At 39.4% G+C, this 18,514-nt stretch overlaps 1 protein-coding gene across 2 annotated transcripts; it reads left to right on the forward strand.

Annotated features, from left to right (window-relative positions):
• The first annotated feature begins 658 nt into the window (after positions 1-658).
• LOC140928363 (contactin-associated protein-like 5) lies at positions 659-18,086 on the forward strand. 2 transcript variants are annotated; one of them, XM_073378103.1, is made up of 3 exons: positions 659-839; positions 11,045-11,497; positions 14,460-18,086. In XM_073378103.1, exons 2-3 carry the CDS (start codon positions 11,250-11,252, stop codon positions 17,692-17,694), a joined length of 3,483 nt encoding a protein of 1,160 aa, XP_073234204.1. In that variant the 5' UTR covers positions 659-839; positions 11,045-11,249; the 3' UTR covers positions 17,695-18,086. The 2 variants fall into 2 exon arrangements, with proteins under 2 accessions (XP_073234204.1, XP_073234205.1); XM_073378104.1 differs by lacking the exon at positions 659-839 and adding an exon at positions 7,282-7,395.
• The last annotated feature ends 428 nt before the right edge of the window (positions 18,087-18,514 follow it).

Here is an 18,514-nt window from a genome sequence, read left to right on the forward strand (position 1 = left end):
TGGACCGGAACTCTTGGGAAAATTCCGTTAACAACATGGTTGTCTTTGGAAAATATCTTGGCTTTCCTTTCCTCTTGCTTCTATAGGGATTTTTTTTGAGAGGACCGACCCACCTGATGCACTGTAGTGAAGATTATGTTTCCCAAACTTTACTTAAAAAAAAAAAAAAAAAACTATCGATTCGTGACAAGTCGAGTTAAAACGGAAGCAAATAAGTCAGCCTTGAAATAAATATGAAGGACTGTGAGACAAAACAGTTATGTTGGTGCAAAATATGCAAAGAATGCATTTGCGACCTTGTGTCATCAGCTGTAAAACTTATCATGATTAGATCGGTCAACAGATCACAGTGGCAAAATTCTAGTCCTCTTTTAATAACATTCGCGATATCAATCATACTACATCTCTGTAGCTCTTATACTTTCTGTTGTTTAATCAATTTTTTTTAATATCTAAGAGTTTCAATGATGAAATAACTGAGAACGACTGCGTAGGTAAATACGTGACGCATCACGTATGTTTGCTTCTAAATTTTCCCGCCACTTGACTTCCCCCGCCACGCGGCTAACCTTTCAGCATCATCAGGTTCCTGCACAATTTACAGCTGAAAATGTGTTGACGTTCTGTTTATATTAGCTTAACCCTTTAAGACAATTGTTTTAGTAACCGAAGACTTTGAAGCAACAAGATTCTTTTGTAAGACCGAGTCATAGTGAAAGATTATAACCCTCTTCAAACGCTTGGGTCCGGTAGAAAGCTCCTGGACAACAAAAGGGTGATGTATTTTGAAGAAGGACGAAGAAAAGATAGCAGCAATTTCGTGCTGTGATTAAGAGGAGGTAAGCTTTAAGGATTTTAACGCACAGTTAGTCATTATAACTTGCGGTACATAAAACCAATGAATCACGGCAGGTATTTTAATATATAGCTTTAATTTTATGTCTCCATGCAGCGTTGATAGGCGTGAAAGCCTCGGTTGAATAGTCAATCGATCACTTCAAACCATTTTTTTTTCTTAAAGTAACTCTTTAATTCACCACTTAAAAGAAGTGCTACATACACAAGTTTGACAATTTTTTATAACACAGCTCACTTGTGATGTTCACAGCAGTTCCGGCTGAAACACTGCTCCGCCTTCTAAGTAGATACATTTAAAACATCTGGTAACTTATTTCTTAAGTCTTTCTTAGGATGTAAATCTGACAAAATAAAGAGAAGAAGGATCGTTCCCCAGTATCATAAATATGTTCTAGCATATGCAGAATCTACTTCGGCTACACGTTGTGGCTTGACGAGTAAGCGTGCGGCCTGGTAGCATTTTCTTTTAAAAAAAAAAAAGCTGTAACCTTTTCATGTGATCCGGGTCAAACTGTTGATGAAGCCGAGTGTGGTTTTACAACTTTGAGTCTGTGCATGCTGCCTTCTTCTTGTATGTTACAACTACTTGAATTCTAGCTGTTTGAATGAAAACAAAAACGTTTGCCTCTTTTGAACATGGCTGTTATGAGGGAAGGTTTTCCGGGGGGGACTCTCCTATGAAAATAACCTCATGCTCGTCATCTCGCTAAGGGTTGGTGGTTAGATTTTGGTCTCACTAAGGGTGGTCAGACGAAATGGATAAGGTTTTCCGTCAGAAAAGAGATATGTGTGTAAATAAACATAATGCCGCCGTTTGTTGAAGACAGCATTTCAGATGTCAAGGGCTTTAGCGAAATTAAAATCGCTATACAATCAAAGCTTTCGTACGCATGATAAGTGGTTGCAACTAAAAGGGCTCGTTGTTGACGAGGGTGGGCTGTCGAAAGAGAAGGCCATGAGTTAAACTTATTGGGGACGGTCGCTTACGAGAGCTTTTAGCAAAAAGCTTGGTACAGTATCTTATATGTTATCAATACATTTATTTATTTTTCCACTGAATTTGATCAAGGAGGAAATTCAGGTGTTGCATGACCCAGTGGTGGCTTATCAGAACTTAAAAACAAAAGTTTATACAGCAACGAGACCAACCGCAGATTCACAAAAGGGGCGCTTACGGCCGTTGAGCGTTCGCTTACAAGAGCTTTTAACCGTGTGAACAGGATTTCAAGATGCTGGTCGTAGCTAGTAGCTCAGTGGAGCTCATAGTTTACAGAAGTGGTCGCAAGCACGGCTTCGACTTATTTGGTTGTCTGTTTTAGTGTGGTCTCTTTTTAATGGGGTCAATTCAATAAACGCTGCCGAGTCACGCCCAGATTGGTCATTGGTTTTCCCCCTACTCCAAGCATTCCCTACCCTCACATTTGGGAGTCCCCCCCTGAAAGGCTGGTCCTTCTCGATGGTTTAAATAAATTCAAAACATTTTCCGATAAAGCGGACACCTTGCTGTTCAAACCATCTAGAATTTATAGTATCCACTTCTTTAAGGAGAAATGCAACCGTTGCAAACAGGCTGTGCAAAGAAATTTATAAAAAAAAATAGCCATATTAAATGCTTATATTTTTTTATTGCTTTCTTTTTTTCACTTCCTACACTGCAAACAATGTCTAATCGTCCTTGTCAAAAACTGATACCATATCACTTAAACCCGAATTCCACAAGAGATTTGCACGAAAACAACAAAGGCTCAAAATGAACTGTACGATGCATACGTCTATGATTCCGATAAACCATATATGATATTGAAACAAGATTGTTTGTTTATTTTCTTAAAATGTGCTCTTATTACGCGAAATCCAATCTTAACAAGAAAATAGTAGTCCAGTTCTTAATTAAAGCTTAGGAAATCAAAACAGGGCGGTCGTGATCCTTCAAGTACAATTAAGAACATATCTTTTTAGACAGGTATTGTGAAGTAACCAAAAGTAGAGATACAATTACAGCATAGCAAAGGTGATAGATAATCAGTCAAAGTGCATTTAAAAGGGACAAGAAAAGCAAGTTATGTAACTGTGAGAGATCTAAAGCCCGGGTTGGGTACTCAGGTAGGTTTAAGATGCGTATGTGCATGACGCCGAGGTTTTACAATTGTGTCCCTTTTTCAGAAAAATAACTTACATGTGTATTCAAAATGATCGCCCGATGTAGGAAAAGGCCTTTTTTCAGTACTCCATTCTAGCAAGACCCTACGAGCAGAGGACCTTCGATCTGCCTAGACGGTGAGTCAGGAAGATTTATCTAGGAAAATCAAGGTACTGTTAGGCCTCTGCGCGCTTGGGTACATTCTAAAGCACAGCTCTAGCTCGTTCTGAAGCTTTCTTACGTTCGAAATACTATCCCGTGCTCAAGGAAACGTGTCGAATCGGATATGTCGGATAGTAGCCACACTTATCAGAAAAGTCAGAGTGTCATTGTTTTTATCTTTAAACCAGCAAGTAAAGGCAGATTGAACGTCTTTACTAAAAGACAACAGTATACTACCGAAAATCTAGATTAAAAAGATACATAAATGACTGTATCATGGATTCTTACGCAAAGAGTGATAATTAATACCATTTTTCAGAATAATAACAAGTCAGTGATCTTTCCCGTTTAAATGTTTGTTTGTTTGTCGTTGTTGTTTTTTGGTTCTGAGATTAAAGGAGCTCCGTTGTTATAGCTCAATTCTTTTGCTAAAGTCATGACTTTAGGTGCCTTTACTCATAAAAAAGAAATTCTGCAGAGTCAGTTTGAAGAAGATACAAAAAAAATCCATCAGGGAGCACTAATCATGATAATTCCTTTGCTGACTTTTGCAGGTATAGCATTAAAACCAGAAAAAAAAATGGCCCAATTTTCACAGTTTCAATTCCGTGTCTTTCCTTGCCATGCATCCGAGGGAGCAGTTTCAATGCCTAAATATAGTCCTAACAAACATAACTGGACCATTATTTTTGGAATTCACTCGATGCGCGAAAGCAATTTTAAGCATTTTAAAAAGATAGCAAGTAGCGTTACTAATGGTAACTTTCTAATATTCTCAGGAAAGAGGTCGAGATTCCTTCCATTCCCTGCTCAGTTCCGTTCATCTTTCTCGTTTCTTTTTTTTAAAAGTTTTTACCTGAGACGTTAGTTACTTACAGAACAATCATAAGCCAAAGTAAGGCAAAGTGAACATTTATCTTAATCTGACCGCTCCTCTATTGTGTTTCTTCTACGTGGATTATTTGAAAAATCTCAGCAAAAATCCAGAACCGCAATCCACTTTTTCCACTTTGACTCAATCAGAGAGTTGTAATTCTTTAGTTCAACCTTTTTTTGATGCATTGAGTAATCCTCCCCGGTTCCTTTTCTACCCCTATATACAGACTGTATTTCTTTCTTGTTACGACTTCTACCCCCGTCCGGGATATTCATCATAACTGTAAATGCCTCTCTTTCGTAAAACAGGAGAATTATTTCGTTCTGTCGGATATTTAGTAAAAAACTGTTAATGCCTTTAGCGTTTAACTTTTACCAATTACTAGCTAATATGTATAGCGCATGCACAAGGAAATTATGATCAGGTGTTGGTATACAGTTGTAACACAATGAAGAAGAAAGCAGCAGCGTAGTATTCTCACATACAGGTAGGTGTATCTTAGCAAGGAGGGTTCAACCCGCTCTCGTTTTTTTAAAGCGGTACCCCTGGGCCATTGGTGAGCAGATACCAATGTTTTGTCTATTTTAGTTGCGTAGATGGAAAATTTATCCATAAGACTCAAGGACATTTCGCATTCTGTTAGTGTATCACCTCTTAGCACATGTTTCCCCTGAGTACAACCAACTTCAGTATACGTTTTACGAAGGAGGCTGCACAAAATTCAGTTCTGCATGGATGTTTTCTCTACTTTGACACCTTACTCTCGAGGAAAGATTTGCAGACTAAAAAGACCTGAGCTACAAATATTTCGCCTGGGAATGTTAAGCCTTGCATGAGTATTATTAAATTCCATGCAGCTTTTCATTGATATAACTATAAGCAGACTTTTTTGCAGCCGGCATATCTAATATTATCGATGCCGCAAAGAGCAACGTAAGTTAAGTCTAATAAAACCTGCATGTGACCTCATGCCAATTACCGTGGAACCTCGCTATTACAGGGCGGATCTAGGGGGAGGGTGTAGGGGTGCAGGGGGAGCGCACCCTCCCCTGACATGACCTGCGGTTTTCTAATACAATTGTTATTCTGCAAAAAACAAAAAACTATGTGGTTTATTGGTGTTGAAGTAGAGCAAGAGACAAGTGCAACCCCTCCTAAAAAAAATCCTTGATCCGCCCCTGTATTATCATTTTCCACACAGGTTGCTCCTTAGTTAACTATATACACAGATATGTTCTCAGTCAGAGAAAACCGGTGAACGATGTGCGCGATCTTACGCATAGTAAATGTCTGGGGGGGGCGGGGGCGGGGAGGGGGGTAACCTTTTCACAGATATGTGTTCTACATTATAATGTCGTTACGCATATTGGTCTTTTCTCAAGGGTGGTCTTTTAGACATACGTTGTTAAGATACGTATATGTAGGTCTTGCTTTGCTGTTTTGGCTCTACTTTAGTATCTAAGTCAGTTACGTGACAAAAACACGTGCACGATTTTTGAAGATTAGATGAGAGAACAGCCAGGAAATGGTATGTTTAGATCTGAAAATAGGTTTTGAATTCTACTGAACTGAAACTGTAGCTATATGACTTTCGGAGTTTAGAGCGATTTGTGGTACAAATTGAAATGAGCAATTTTCCTAAGTCTCATGATCACTCAGTGCAATGTAACGGTAACTGGCAACTCATCATGATGACAAAGATGAAGGCCTCTCGTACCGGTGACGACGACTATTTAACCCATGTGCTGTTCATATGTGGGTAGTCTGACCTGAATTAAGAATCAAAGCGTTGAACCAGCAAGATACGGTGTCTGTTGAAATTACCCATCGCCTAGACTTGCTACAAGTCAACCTCAGGAGTTTCTTAGCGAGCGGGGCGAGCTTTTTAAAAGCGACTAAGCAAGCGACGAAGTCGCCGGAGGTTTTGAAAGTCTCGAAAAGTCTACCTATCGCCCCATGTACGGAAATCCGGATTGCGGATTCCGGGAAATTTTTGCTTGTGGAATTCGGAATCCAGGAAACTTTTGCTTGTGGAATTCGGAATTCAGCCCTTTGGAATCTTGAAATACCGCTCGGGAATCCGGAATCCCATTAACGATTGGAAAATCCGCACTCCAAGTTCCACGGACAAAGACTGAAACGTAGCCTCCCCGCAGACGTCCTTTGGAGTTCGTTCGTCACGCATTCATTTCTCCCTTCTGCGGGGAGGCTAGACTTAAACCAGTGTGGATTCCAGAATCCAAGACTGTCTTGGATTATATTCTCTAACATGGGGCCATACCTAAATGCGGAATAAAACAAATAATCGGAATAGGAGAATGTAAAGTCATGAATAGGAAGACTGTAAGTACTGTAAGTTAATTTGAAATAAGACAAAGAAGATTATAGGAGCGAATACATTAACAAAGTAACTATTCCACTCTACAAGTACAATTTGACGAACAATGCTCAAGTTAAAATATATTTTCTAGACAATGTTTTTTATTGTTTTAATGATTTAAGAATTCTAAAATAAAATCAGTCATTTGCCAAACTCACGACATGCAAGCACTACAGACTATCTATATGCATAGATCAAAACTTGACATCTTAAATAAACACATTAGTTCCAATTTCTAAACACGACCCTTCCTTTTCTTGACCTACGCTTTTAGTGAGAGCAATTCACCATTAATTCGTGTAATTGCTGACACTTAGAGAGAGACTCCTTGTCTCTCTAATCCATAAACGCTCCATACTGAAAATAGTTCGCGTTTTAGTACAGGTGGACGATCCAAACTCTTCTGTCCAAGCGCTCGCTCCGAACTGAAAATTTCGTCTTTGGAGATCTCCGAATACCCAGCGTAAGTAGTCTCAAACAACTAAATGAACCCGAAGCCGATACTTCAATTTTTGCCCACGCACTTTGTAACCGCTAACTCTGAATTACAGAGTTTCGCAAAGTTCTAACAGATCTTGATCTTTTTTGAACAGCTTGAATCTCTTTAGAAGGCGAGCTACTCCGGCTTGGTGTTAACTTAAAGATTCCTTACTTCTCAGTCATTTGCAAACATATAATCAGGGAATCAGATTGGAAATAAGCTACTTGTTAAATGGGGACGCCTCTTGGGTGACAAGATACTTGGCACTATAGCCTATCGAACGCCAGGTGACCACGGAAAAATCATAGTGGTAAAATATGAACTACTTTAATTGTCAATAAGTGATCTCGAAGACATTGCGTCGCCTTCTGCTTTCTGATTATAACGAACAGAGAAAAATTTGTGTGCTATGCAAAGCCCCTTTTAACTACCCCGTTTGGAAAGCTGATGTTGTCTTTCTCCCTTTTCTCTTACCAAGAAGTTTCGCTCATGTTCCGGTAAGTCAGTGACCTTGAATTTTGGTATTCGTGCGAAAACAGGTGCTTTTAGTTCAATTTTCTCTTGACTATCTTTTGTCTATTCGTACGTCGCTGTAATGCGGATGCAATTTAGAAAATATTTGGCGCTTTCATTTTTTCTTTTGTCTCTTTTGTAGGATTAGCTCTTTCTTGCTGTTTAGGCCGATTACGAATGATATAATAGCTTTTAATTCATCGAGTTCAATCAAGTGCTTTACAGTTGTTGTGATTCCGGCTCTCGTAACGCCTTCATACTATGCATTTACTATAAACTTATTATTAGTTTTTGCTCGGCCTTCAGCCTTCATAAGATTACTACTTCAGTTGTACTACTAAGAAAATTGTCTTTCTTTTAAAGAGTTTTTGAAATTAAAGTCTGCAGCTTCATCGATGGTAACGCCAGTTCTGATCAACCGGTTAGAGCTAACATTTCATTTCACGGTGCTATTTTCTTTCGCAATTTTAAACGTAACTTTCGATTCATTTTATTGTTGCTCTTTCATTTTCAGCGCGCATTGGTGCACTTCATTTCCAGTCGAAGCATTTTTTCAAAGGACCGTTTTCTTTCTCAGCATTTTAAACATGATCAGGGGCAAAACAGTACTTCAGACTGGGCACTACGAAACAACTTATCACTGACAAGAAGATTAATTATCTTTTACGCTAAAACCAGCCGGCAAGAAATCAAATTTTTAATTTTGCCGTACACTGAAATGTATATGTTTGCTAATGGATTACAAAAAGATACAACCTTGCTCGCCAGAATCCCATCTATTAATTCATCTACACACAAAATAAAAATTTCAATGTCCATTTAATCTGCTCTTGTTTCCCAAAGCATACAGTATGGTTTCCATCGCCTGATAAGAATCTGATCAATTTCAGTGATTGTAGTATGGGCCCAGAATTCTTTCGACAAAGTATTTTTTCCCCTAAAACTCCGACAGAAAGGCTTCCGTTATCTTCAAGGCTTTCAAATATGATCCTCGCCGACGCCAAAGCGAGAACGGTTTTTGCCAACCTTATCTCTGTGATAATATTTGGCACGCGAGGGTTGTGTCTGCTCCCCATGTGGCCATTTTCCTTGAATTAACCCCCCTTACCCATTTGTGCTGTATTCTAATTTTTCTTTTTTTTTCTTTTCAAAGAAAAGCATTTTCTAAGAATAGGGTTAGTCAAGGCATAACTTTTGACTGTTCAGGAGTACTGAAACCGGGACAAATGGTATTTTTGCTTCTATATAGCGACTAAGCTCAAACCAAACCTCAGAATGTTACTATTATTACGGCAATTAATCTTAGCTGATAAACAATCTTCAAAAAGTGAAATAAGTATAAAGTTATATATAAACATTCAGCAACGGGATTCATATTTACTTGGTCCCGTGTGGGAGGTCATTTTATTTAGTATAAACAACTGAATACTCCTTACAGCTATGTCCTAAATCCTTGATATTTTCAGTGCTTGTTCCCTGATAACGTCAACAGGATGACAAAACTCCAGGACAAAAGTTTGAGTCGAGACGTTGCGTTGTAGGAAGGATTTAGATTTGTACTTTAGATTTCTTGCTTGAGCTTTTTTCAACTGTCATTAAGTCCCATGAAATCTCGGAGAGGAGAACCTTTTTTGCGTGTGAAGACGGTCTTCGAGATTAAATTCACGACAATATAAAGTGTAATTTGAAAAATCATGAATACTTTTTCATGTAAATACGAGGAACTGTATCGTCGATATTTCATTCGATAGTACTAGACTTGGCATTGTAAAGACGGAAAAGGAGCCCGATCGTTAAGATACATATCATACAGGTGAATGAACCAGAATAAGGCCAATGTCATCTAATGCAAACTAAGGTGATGTACGATTTGGTGATCTGAACAGTGGAACCACAAATTCACTAAGCTTTCTTCATTGTTTGACTCGACAATGGACTGTTTAGATAGAAGACCCTCGAACGCTCAATGATTGTGAGTACAATAAAGGTGGCACGTGGCAAAAACACTCGAAATACAATTAAGTGCACGTAATCTTCTTTTATCATGGATTGTTCAGCCTTGTTCCCTTGATCCGGGAGTTACAGACCACATACCAGCGTATTTCGCAAGTTTTATGTACCCACGTGGTGAGGGATAAATTTTTAATGTCGGAGCAGGTTGCGGACAAACTAACACGTACCCAAATTCATCTGTCCGCCATTACTTAAAGCGCAAGTTATTAGCAGTTGACCGCTACCCCGATCGGTGGAATAAGTTTGCATTTCAATTCTTGCAAAAGTAATTTTTTCATTGAGACGCGCATAAACCGAATAACGAAGGGCAAGACAATTAAGCCCGAGTCGCTATTGAATAATGTTATTACGCTGACAGAGATGGGTTATTAAGGCATTGTTCCAAAATACCTTAAAAACGATTTAATTGGTAGGCCATGAATCGCTTGGGTAAATAAAAGTAGTTTCTTAATTACTAAGAGAAGATGAAACAAGAATGTCAAAATATTGGAGGGGGATCTGTCACCTGTCGCTCCAGAAACTGGAATTTGTTTTAAATTATCTGGTTGATACCCAGTGGGTTACTTCAGTTATAACTAGACAAACGGTGCACTAAAATTAACATCAACTCCGAGATTCAAAGACCACGAGATAACCAAGTTGTCGAAAAAATTCTTTTTGTCTTTACAGTTTTCTAATATTCTTTTAAGCCACTTCAAACTTGCGGGATTTATTCCCAGTAGTGGAGATTTTAACTTTACAATTCACTTTTCAATATGATACCGCATTTCTCGGTTAGAAACGGGATTCATTTTAATTAATCGTCAAGTAAGAACTGAGAAACTCCTCTAGGCAATAGAAAATCTCCAACACATAGAAACAATGGACATAGCAAGTTCTTTTATTTTGTTTTTAAACCAATGACAGAAATAGATTCTGTCTTTGTGTGTCTGTGTTTTAAGTGCATATTTGGCAACAACGCCGAACACAACAGCGACGGATGGATCGATTCTCCTCTATATACCCTGAAAAATTAACAAGAAACATTGTAGGCTGGATAATTAGTAAAATAAACGAAAAGAGTGTTCCTGTTCGTTGTTTGGACCTTGTTTGATGAATTGTTTCAATATTTCCCTTGGCTGTCATAGCCCAGATATTAGGTCTCCTCGCTGAAGATTTTGGACGGATATACGAGTATCAAAAAACACACACTTGTTTTCGAATGTGACAATTACTGGGTATTCTAGTCCAATTAGCATCCAGAATGCCCACAATCCCTGTCCTTCTGGCCGATTGATTTGGTAATTATTCATTCACAAAACGTCAGCTTTAGAGAAAGGTGGACAAAATACCCAAAAGAGAACTTATCACGACTTGTAATCTGTTTTAGTCCCTGTTGTGGTGCATTCTTTTACAGTGGTAAACTCGCCGCCTTCTGAGCAGAGACCAGTGAATATGGTAATTTTCAATAGCTCTCAGCGCTGCCTGAGCTTTTGGATAGATCAATAAATCGGCTAACTGGGATAATTAAATTTGAAATAGACAAATGGAACAGTGTTCTTCTCTTTGTAACTGGGCGAGATTAAACGTACAATATGCTTTGTTACAACTGAACCGTATAATATCTCTTTTCTTTTCTAGCCCGAAAACATGCTGGTCCGGTCTTAACAATCAAAGGACACCGATTATGCGCGGACATTGAAAAGCTGCTCGATGATATAAATAAGGATGCGAGGTCGGGAGGCAGGAAGGCTCGAAATTTAGACACAGCCACGGAGCAGCTGTTGATGTGGATGTTCACTGCAAAGAGGAGCAGGGTTGGATTTTCGGAAGGCACCCGCGCAAAATGTTTACCTTCGCATCGTCGTTCTGTTGGTTATTTCTTGTAGTGATTTCTTCGTGCGGACAGGGAGAAGTGTTCACGAACTTTGACGGTGCATCGTACGTGACCTACTCTTACAATGGACAGCCGAGAACCCTTCCAGACGATATCGTCATCGTTTTCAAGACGATTAAAGCTTCTGGAATACTTTTTCACGCTGCAAGCCGCGAAGGCGACTTCATAACACTGGAGCTCCTGCGAGGCAAAATCAGGTGAGCTTCTTAGGACAGTTATTGCTTCTTTATCTTAGTTTACATCTAAGCATATGTTCGCTGTGAAGTGCGATTTTGATTCCTCTTTTTCAAAAAAGAAAAAACAAGCAACGACATTTTTGCCAATAACAGTTCTCGGAAAGCCTGACACACCTCCTGTCATAGGCGAATAATTGTTTTATTTCATTCGAGCGCGTTTTTGTTAAAGAGAGAAGAAAACGAAGACGATATCGTCTGGAAGGGTTCTCGGCTGTCCAAGCTATTTGTCAAGGAAACAATTCTTTCATTTTTTTATGGTGCCGAGCAAGAGACTTAATTTTATATTACGCTATAATTATTTTTTAATATCTGGTTGAATTTGTGCAGACTTCTGCTGGGAAAAGTGTAATTTCAAAAATTGAAATTATTCAGATGAAAAAGGATAAAAATGTTAAGTTTAAAATTCTATTACTCCTCCCTACCAAAAACCGGTAGACTATATCAGTTTTAAGAAAATGAGAATGCATCCGTGATCGATCAATCTTCCTTTTTAATGGGTTCGAACTACATTTAAATTGTTAGTGAGCCCTGCATGATCTCTCCGTGTTTGTAGGAAGCTCTGACCCTTAACATTCTTCTAAAATTTAGTCTAAGGAGAGTGGTTTTGAAATTCTGTCAAGGATACCGCGCGTTGCTCTGGTCCAATGTTTGACGTTTTTGTCGGAAGGAGAATTATTTTCATTACTTTTGATTATTTGGTCGTAAAATCGAAATTCATTTGCTGTTTAAGATTTCCGTTTACTTTATTTGCGATTATGTGTAAGCTGCAAAATCAAAAACTTCTCAATAGTAACTCTCGTAATTTGTTTTTTGCGGCTTCTGCGTCAAGGACGCCCCTCTGAGAGTTATCCAGCTATAATAAGGTTTTTCCTCCATCATTCCGTTACTTTCGCCGATCAACTCATTGAACAAGCCGTGCATAGTTGGCCCGTAGTTACAAAACGCCGTAGTCGATCCACAGGCATTGTTGTAGGAACAGATTCAGTAGGAAGCTAATTACAGAGAAAAGTTTATTGTGTGCTCTCGAAGAAATCCATCGTTTGCACCTGCGTCTCCGAAGATTTGCGCATGCCCATTTCGGTGGACCCGTCATGAAATATTCATATGGAGTGTCCTGTTCCCGAAATGTAAGTCATCGAGTAATGTTACAATAAAAAATAAACATTTTTTGAAAAGTCTGACTGAAAAGAGAAGGTGTTTTTTGCTGTCTGAAACGTCTTAGTCACTGATGGTACACTTACGTACCTGTACACTTCGATATCTATTCATTTGATCGAACGCGTAATAATTGGTAGATCATAACAGATTCGTTCTCACTTTATGTTGCATTCACTTTCATGATGTGAATAAACACAGACTAGAATTTGAATACTAGATCAGCCGCATTTAGACAGCACACAGAACGCCGGCTGTTTTTGTACTTAGTAATATATCCTTAAACTGCAAGCACTATTAAAAACAAAAATTTTTCAAAGCCTCTGTGCTTTTACTACACGTACCGTACAAGGACACGATTTCTTGGTTTTGTTTCCAGATTTCTTTAGACATGTAGCCTTGATGGTATTAATCTATGATTATTGCTTTTATTGGATTCTTGCAATAAGAAAAACGAAACTCGGTTGTGGACCAATTTTGCTTTAACGTTCTGCCTGTTTTTTCTTCGTGCCATGCAAGTAGCACAAAATTTTAAGTTTGTTCAAAACAGACTTCTACGGCCTGGGAAGTATCCTCATGAATAATAGAACCTGAATGGCTTTGTGCCTTCGCCGTCTTTGAGGGTAGAGGGTATAAACAAAAAGAGTTAAAAACAGAGAGTTTTATTCCAGAATAAGGTATCTTTGAGGAGTTATAGTTTCTCGTTAATATTAAATCTGGTATAGGGAATGGATATTTGATTTCAAGTCTAAAATAGGGTACTGAACAAAATACAAATGAACATGGTTTCTTCCTATACCCGGTAGCACACACCAACCTAATTCAGTACTAAAGAACCCCTAAGGAGCAGGGTCTATAACAACAGTGGTAGCGGGGGCAAACGCAAGGCTCATCAAATTGTTTTAGTTTATGCGGTTTTGCTTAGGTTTTTGCTTATGCCTAAACCGGCTCATGTCCATAGTGAATTTCCCAAATCTTGCAGAGTCGGTTAATGATCCATTCAGCCGCAAACACCATTTCAGTACTTTCCAAAGAGATGTCGGTTTACGTGAACAGAATCAGTTTTGCTTTAATTTTCTGTTTGTTTAATAAGAGTTTGATTCGATTGATTTCTTCAAATATATTATTTATGCTTAGGAAATAGACAGGTCGTGACTGAAGTGAATTGTGTCTGACCTTGATTGTTGCTTTCTTCCTAAAGAACTTTTTTGTCACTGATTTCTCAGTCTGATATACGTTTTGGGGCCCTCTCGGAAAGTGTACAACGACGAGTCACCGTCATTAGGAACCCGAAACTACGACGTAGACGACAGTGAGAACTTCAAGGAACAATAGCTCTTAATATGAAGCAAAACAATATCTCTGCAAGTCCAGCGCTTTTCTGTAAATTTCTTTGACGTCCCTGCTTATAAACTATGACGAGTAATGAGCAAATTTGGCTTTCTCAAAGGGCCGAACGTAAACGGCAGGACGATATTTTTTCTGTATCCGAATTCGAATTAGGATACTGATTAAACACGGCAAGTCGGGACAAAGGAGCGTTTGCATGCTTATTAGCCACGAGACAATAAGCCCGAGAAAAGGACGGTTTGCACTCGCAAACCGCGATTTAATAAAACGAATACAATTTTGAATTGTTTATGCTCACACTCAGACACCCCTTCTAAGACTTACCATGACTTGAAGGTCGTGGAAATGACGTTATTGCATGCCCTATAAGTTTGTTGATGTTTGCAGGCCTAAACGTTTTGTTTTGTTCATCCTCCAGGTATTCCCTCTTTGCGGGGAACATGCGAAACGTGACCACCGGCTATGTCATTGGACAAACGGACCTGGCAGACAATAGTGAGCACCAAGTAGAAATAAAGCAAATGGAGGCAAACGGCAGCACGCTCACTCTCTACGTGGATGTCGACAAAAAGCTCATCGAAATACCTGGGTTTTATTCCAGGCGTTTTGCGCATCAGACTTTCTACGTTGGAGATGTTGACCTTATTCAAAGAAGAAAAAGACACTGGTATTTAAGAGAGATTCTTCCCTATGTTCCATTTGAAGGGTGCCTGGATAACCAACACGTTAAGATTAATGGTATAAACCTCCTCGATTTGGCAAGAAAGGGAAATGCATCTGTTTCTGGAAAACTAACTCCTGGCTGTAACATAGCCTCTGAGGGATATAATCCAATAACTTTTAAAAAACCCAAATCCTTCATCAAGGTGAATGTTCCAGTAATGAACACTGCTTCCTATAGCGTCAAGTTCCGCACGTACATCGGGCAAGGAATCTTGTTACATCAGCGAGCAACGGTAAAAAACGGCGCTAACATAAAACTGTTCCTAGATTCTGGTATAGTCAAACTGGAATTCGCTTCGGTTCCACTTCAAGTTGGATTGATGATAGATGATGGAATGTGGCATTCTGTGACTGTTGATATTAGCTCAAAAAGAGTCACGCTTACAGTGGATAACAAAGAGTCATCTTCTGACTGTGATGGTTCTTTTGTAACTAGTTCCGTGGTATTTGCCGGAGGCAATGAATGGGGGAAAAATGGTTTTGTCGGATGTATGCGTGATCTTATCGTACAGGGACAGAATATCAGTTTGCGAAATTTATGCCGAACCCAAGTATGCAGGAATGAGTGTTCGCTCCCAGACCTCTGTGTTCCTAACCCTTGTAGAAACCGTGGTAGGTGCTCACAGCAATGGAACCAAAGCGTTTGCGACTGCTCGGGAACTGATTTTACGGGTACAAAATGCGAGAAGCCGGCGTTTTTTATGCAGTCATGTGCTGATTGGTATGCTGCGGGTAAAAGGACTAATGCATATTACAGAATAAATCCTCGACATTCAGAGCCTTTTGCAGTCTATTGCAATATGACAAACATGAGAGGTCCTTCAACGGTGATTTTTCATACCCGACATAGAAATAAAGTTATCGCAGCTCGAAACAATCGTGACGGTAAATATTATCAGCACGAGATCATCTATGAGAATTCTAATGACCAAAACATTAGGGACCTAATAGCAAGCAGCACGCTCTGCAGGCAATATCTTCTGTACAAATGCTATAACTCAGTAATTTTTGATTCGCCTAAAACTTTTGATCTTGAGTCGGGCCGAGGAGCACGCTGGGTATCACGTGACGGACAATTGCAGGATTACTGGTCAGGTTCATCTGAAGGGAGTATGAAGTGCGCATGCGGAATGAATGGAACGTGCGTCGAAAGAAACAAGGTGTGCAATTGCGACACCACTGACAATAAGTGGCATACGGATGATGGATATCTAACAAATTTACAACACCTCCCGGTAAAAAAGTTGTTATTTAGCGTAGATGGAACTAGCGCGAAATCTTATTACGTTTTAGGAAGTCTTGAATGTTACGGCTCAACTACTATTAGAACAACCACGACCGACTTTGCACCAAATGGCAGTTTCACCACACCTAATCCAACAGGCCTAGAATCGACCAAGCAAACAGCAAAGTCTCCAAGCACTTCATCCACTGGACCATCTGGTGGGAAAGGTCGTACTAACAACATTCGGGTCAGTACAGTTACCTCTAACTTGGCAGGCACTCTGCACGACAGCACTGCAACCACAGAACCTCAGAAGAGGTCAACAACACACACCCAAGAAAGTCTTCAACCACACGTAATTGTCATAGAGGCAACTAGGAGATACATAACTATTCGCGAAAACGCCAACCAACAACTTGTGCTTATCATACTTAGCGTTATTCTAGCCGTGTTCGTTATTGCAATCCTTGTGCTTATTGTGAAACAGAACTTGTTTTATCCTTGCAAGTGTCTAAAAGTGCCTTTTTGTCATGAAGTACCCAATTCAGATACCATCGAGCTTCGCCCGCCAAGTCCTGCCGAACCCGAGATCCTGCAGCTTGAAGCAAGCCCTTATCCGGCAAGAAATTACCATACTGTATCTCACGATGGCCGCGATTCACCTTCTTTAGAGATTTACAGTGACGCCGAGACTGACAGGTTAGATATAAGCAATGGCAGCTCCACTTGGAACTCGGAAAACGCGGACATGGAAAAAGAAAAATCCGAAAAGCGGAAGGATTTTGAAGATATTGATCTTGGGCTCATTGACCTTGTACCTTTTCCTGGCTGTAAACAATTCAGCACGGAGCAGCAAATTCTGAAACTTAAGGAGGTCTTATATGACGTCCTAACTGCCGCTGACGTCACTGCCACCTACAGCGACAAAAACAAAAACACTACTAACCCTACTAAACGCTGTCAGGAAGTGGCGCAATGCAGAGCTGACGTACAGTGTAACCAGCCACTGTTAACAGAAGACAAACAATTAGGAGATTCAAATAGCGATTCTACAGCTTCTATATCTGACATAAGCTCAACGATTGAACACTCTCCAGACATCTCTCCTTGCAACGAAGAGATTGATGTGAAAAGCTTCAGCAAAGAATCGTCCGAAGAGAACGCTTACAAATCAGCGAGAGACAAAGGTAGTTTGACTTCCTCCGATCCCCATGACAACTACCTTTCGTTAGATGTGGATAGTCTAGAGAGCGGTATTCTAAGACAGCCATTAAAGGTAGCGAATTTAAATGGCAACTGCTGTTACGATGAACAACTTTTATATGACAATAGTTTTAGCCACCGACGCCAAAAGCAAGCTGAGCTGCAAAATGTCTCCAATGGCAAGTCTCTCAAGAAAAACACGCACAGGCATAGCTCTCCGCGTTCGCACCTATTTTCCCGCCAAAAGAGCGAAGAAGAATCACTGCTGTCTTCGAACCAAGCTAGTCGAGATATTATTCCAAGCAGAGGCAATTGTCTCTTAGAAAGTCGCTGTAGTGGCGTTTCTAATACTTTTCATCATACTAAGCAGCCGCACCACCAGCAGCAGCAGCAGCAGTATCCAAATGGTCAAGAAAATCAGATTAAAGAGCGCTATAAGAAGCCCTCTTGTGCTATGCCGCTCAAGCAACCGCTTGCACAGAAATATGAAACAGAACTATAGCTTTTATATCATTGCTGCCCAGCTGAAGAAATTCTAAACTTATACTGAATTTTTACAATTATTATGAATTTAAAACGGTGGAAAACTCTGTCTTTCCAGATTAGCCTTTTTTGTCGTTATTGGAAAAAAATTTTCAAAAGAAAGTAGATAAATATATTGAGCTGGTAAAAATAAAAAGTAGATTTTAATAAAGTACTATTCCATTATAAACACCACAGTCTAAACTTTAAAGACACTGATATATTGTTTAAAAGGAGGTGACGTCAAGTACAGTACATGACTCAAGAGAAAAAATTTGTTAAAATGTTTTATAAATGTACGGCCTAGTATTGTTTAATTAAGTTTGATTAAATTGGATACCCTTCTGATAAAAGTGAAATGATTTACGTATTATGGGCTGCTTTACATGTATGATACTGGAATGGCCTTTATTTCGGTATGGGTTTCGTTCTAGAATAAAATTAGTACTGCATTCACGTGATAAAATCGAGTGGGTTACCCGAGGAAGGCTTTTTTCGTTGACTTAGTTTTCGCGCCAGATATGCGTGCGCCGCTCTTCTGGACCACACGGTTTGCGACTTTTCAGTTCGAAATGAATTTCGTTTTCAATTTACTTAAAGCCAGAACTAGTGAAACTTCATACCAGAACGAGAATTTCAATCGGATTGAAAACCGGAAGAAAATCAATTAAAAATGCATGACTTGAAAGGTGATGAACTGTCTCTTTTGTATCATGTAAATAAACAAAGAGAAATATATGGGGATGGAATGAACTCGTCCCAGAATGAAAGTCGTTCCATTATCATGTAAATATTTCCCT

Source organism: Porites lutea, chromosome 2 (assembly GCF_958299795.1).
Source record: "Porites lutea chromosome 2, jaPorLute2.1, whole genome shotgun sequence".
NCBI classification, from domain to species: Eukaryota; Metazoa; Cnidaria; class Anthozoa; order Scleractinia; family Poritidae; genus Porites; species Porites lutea.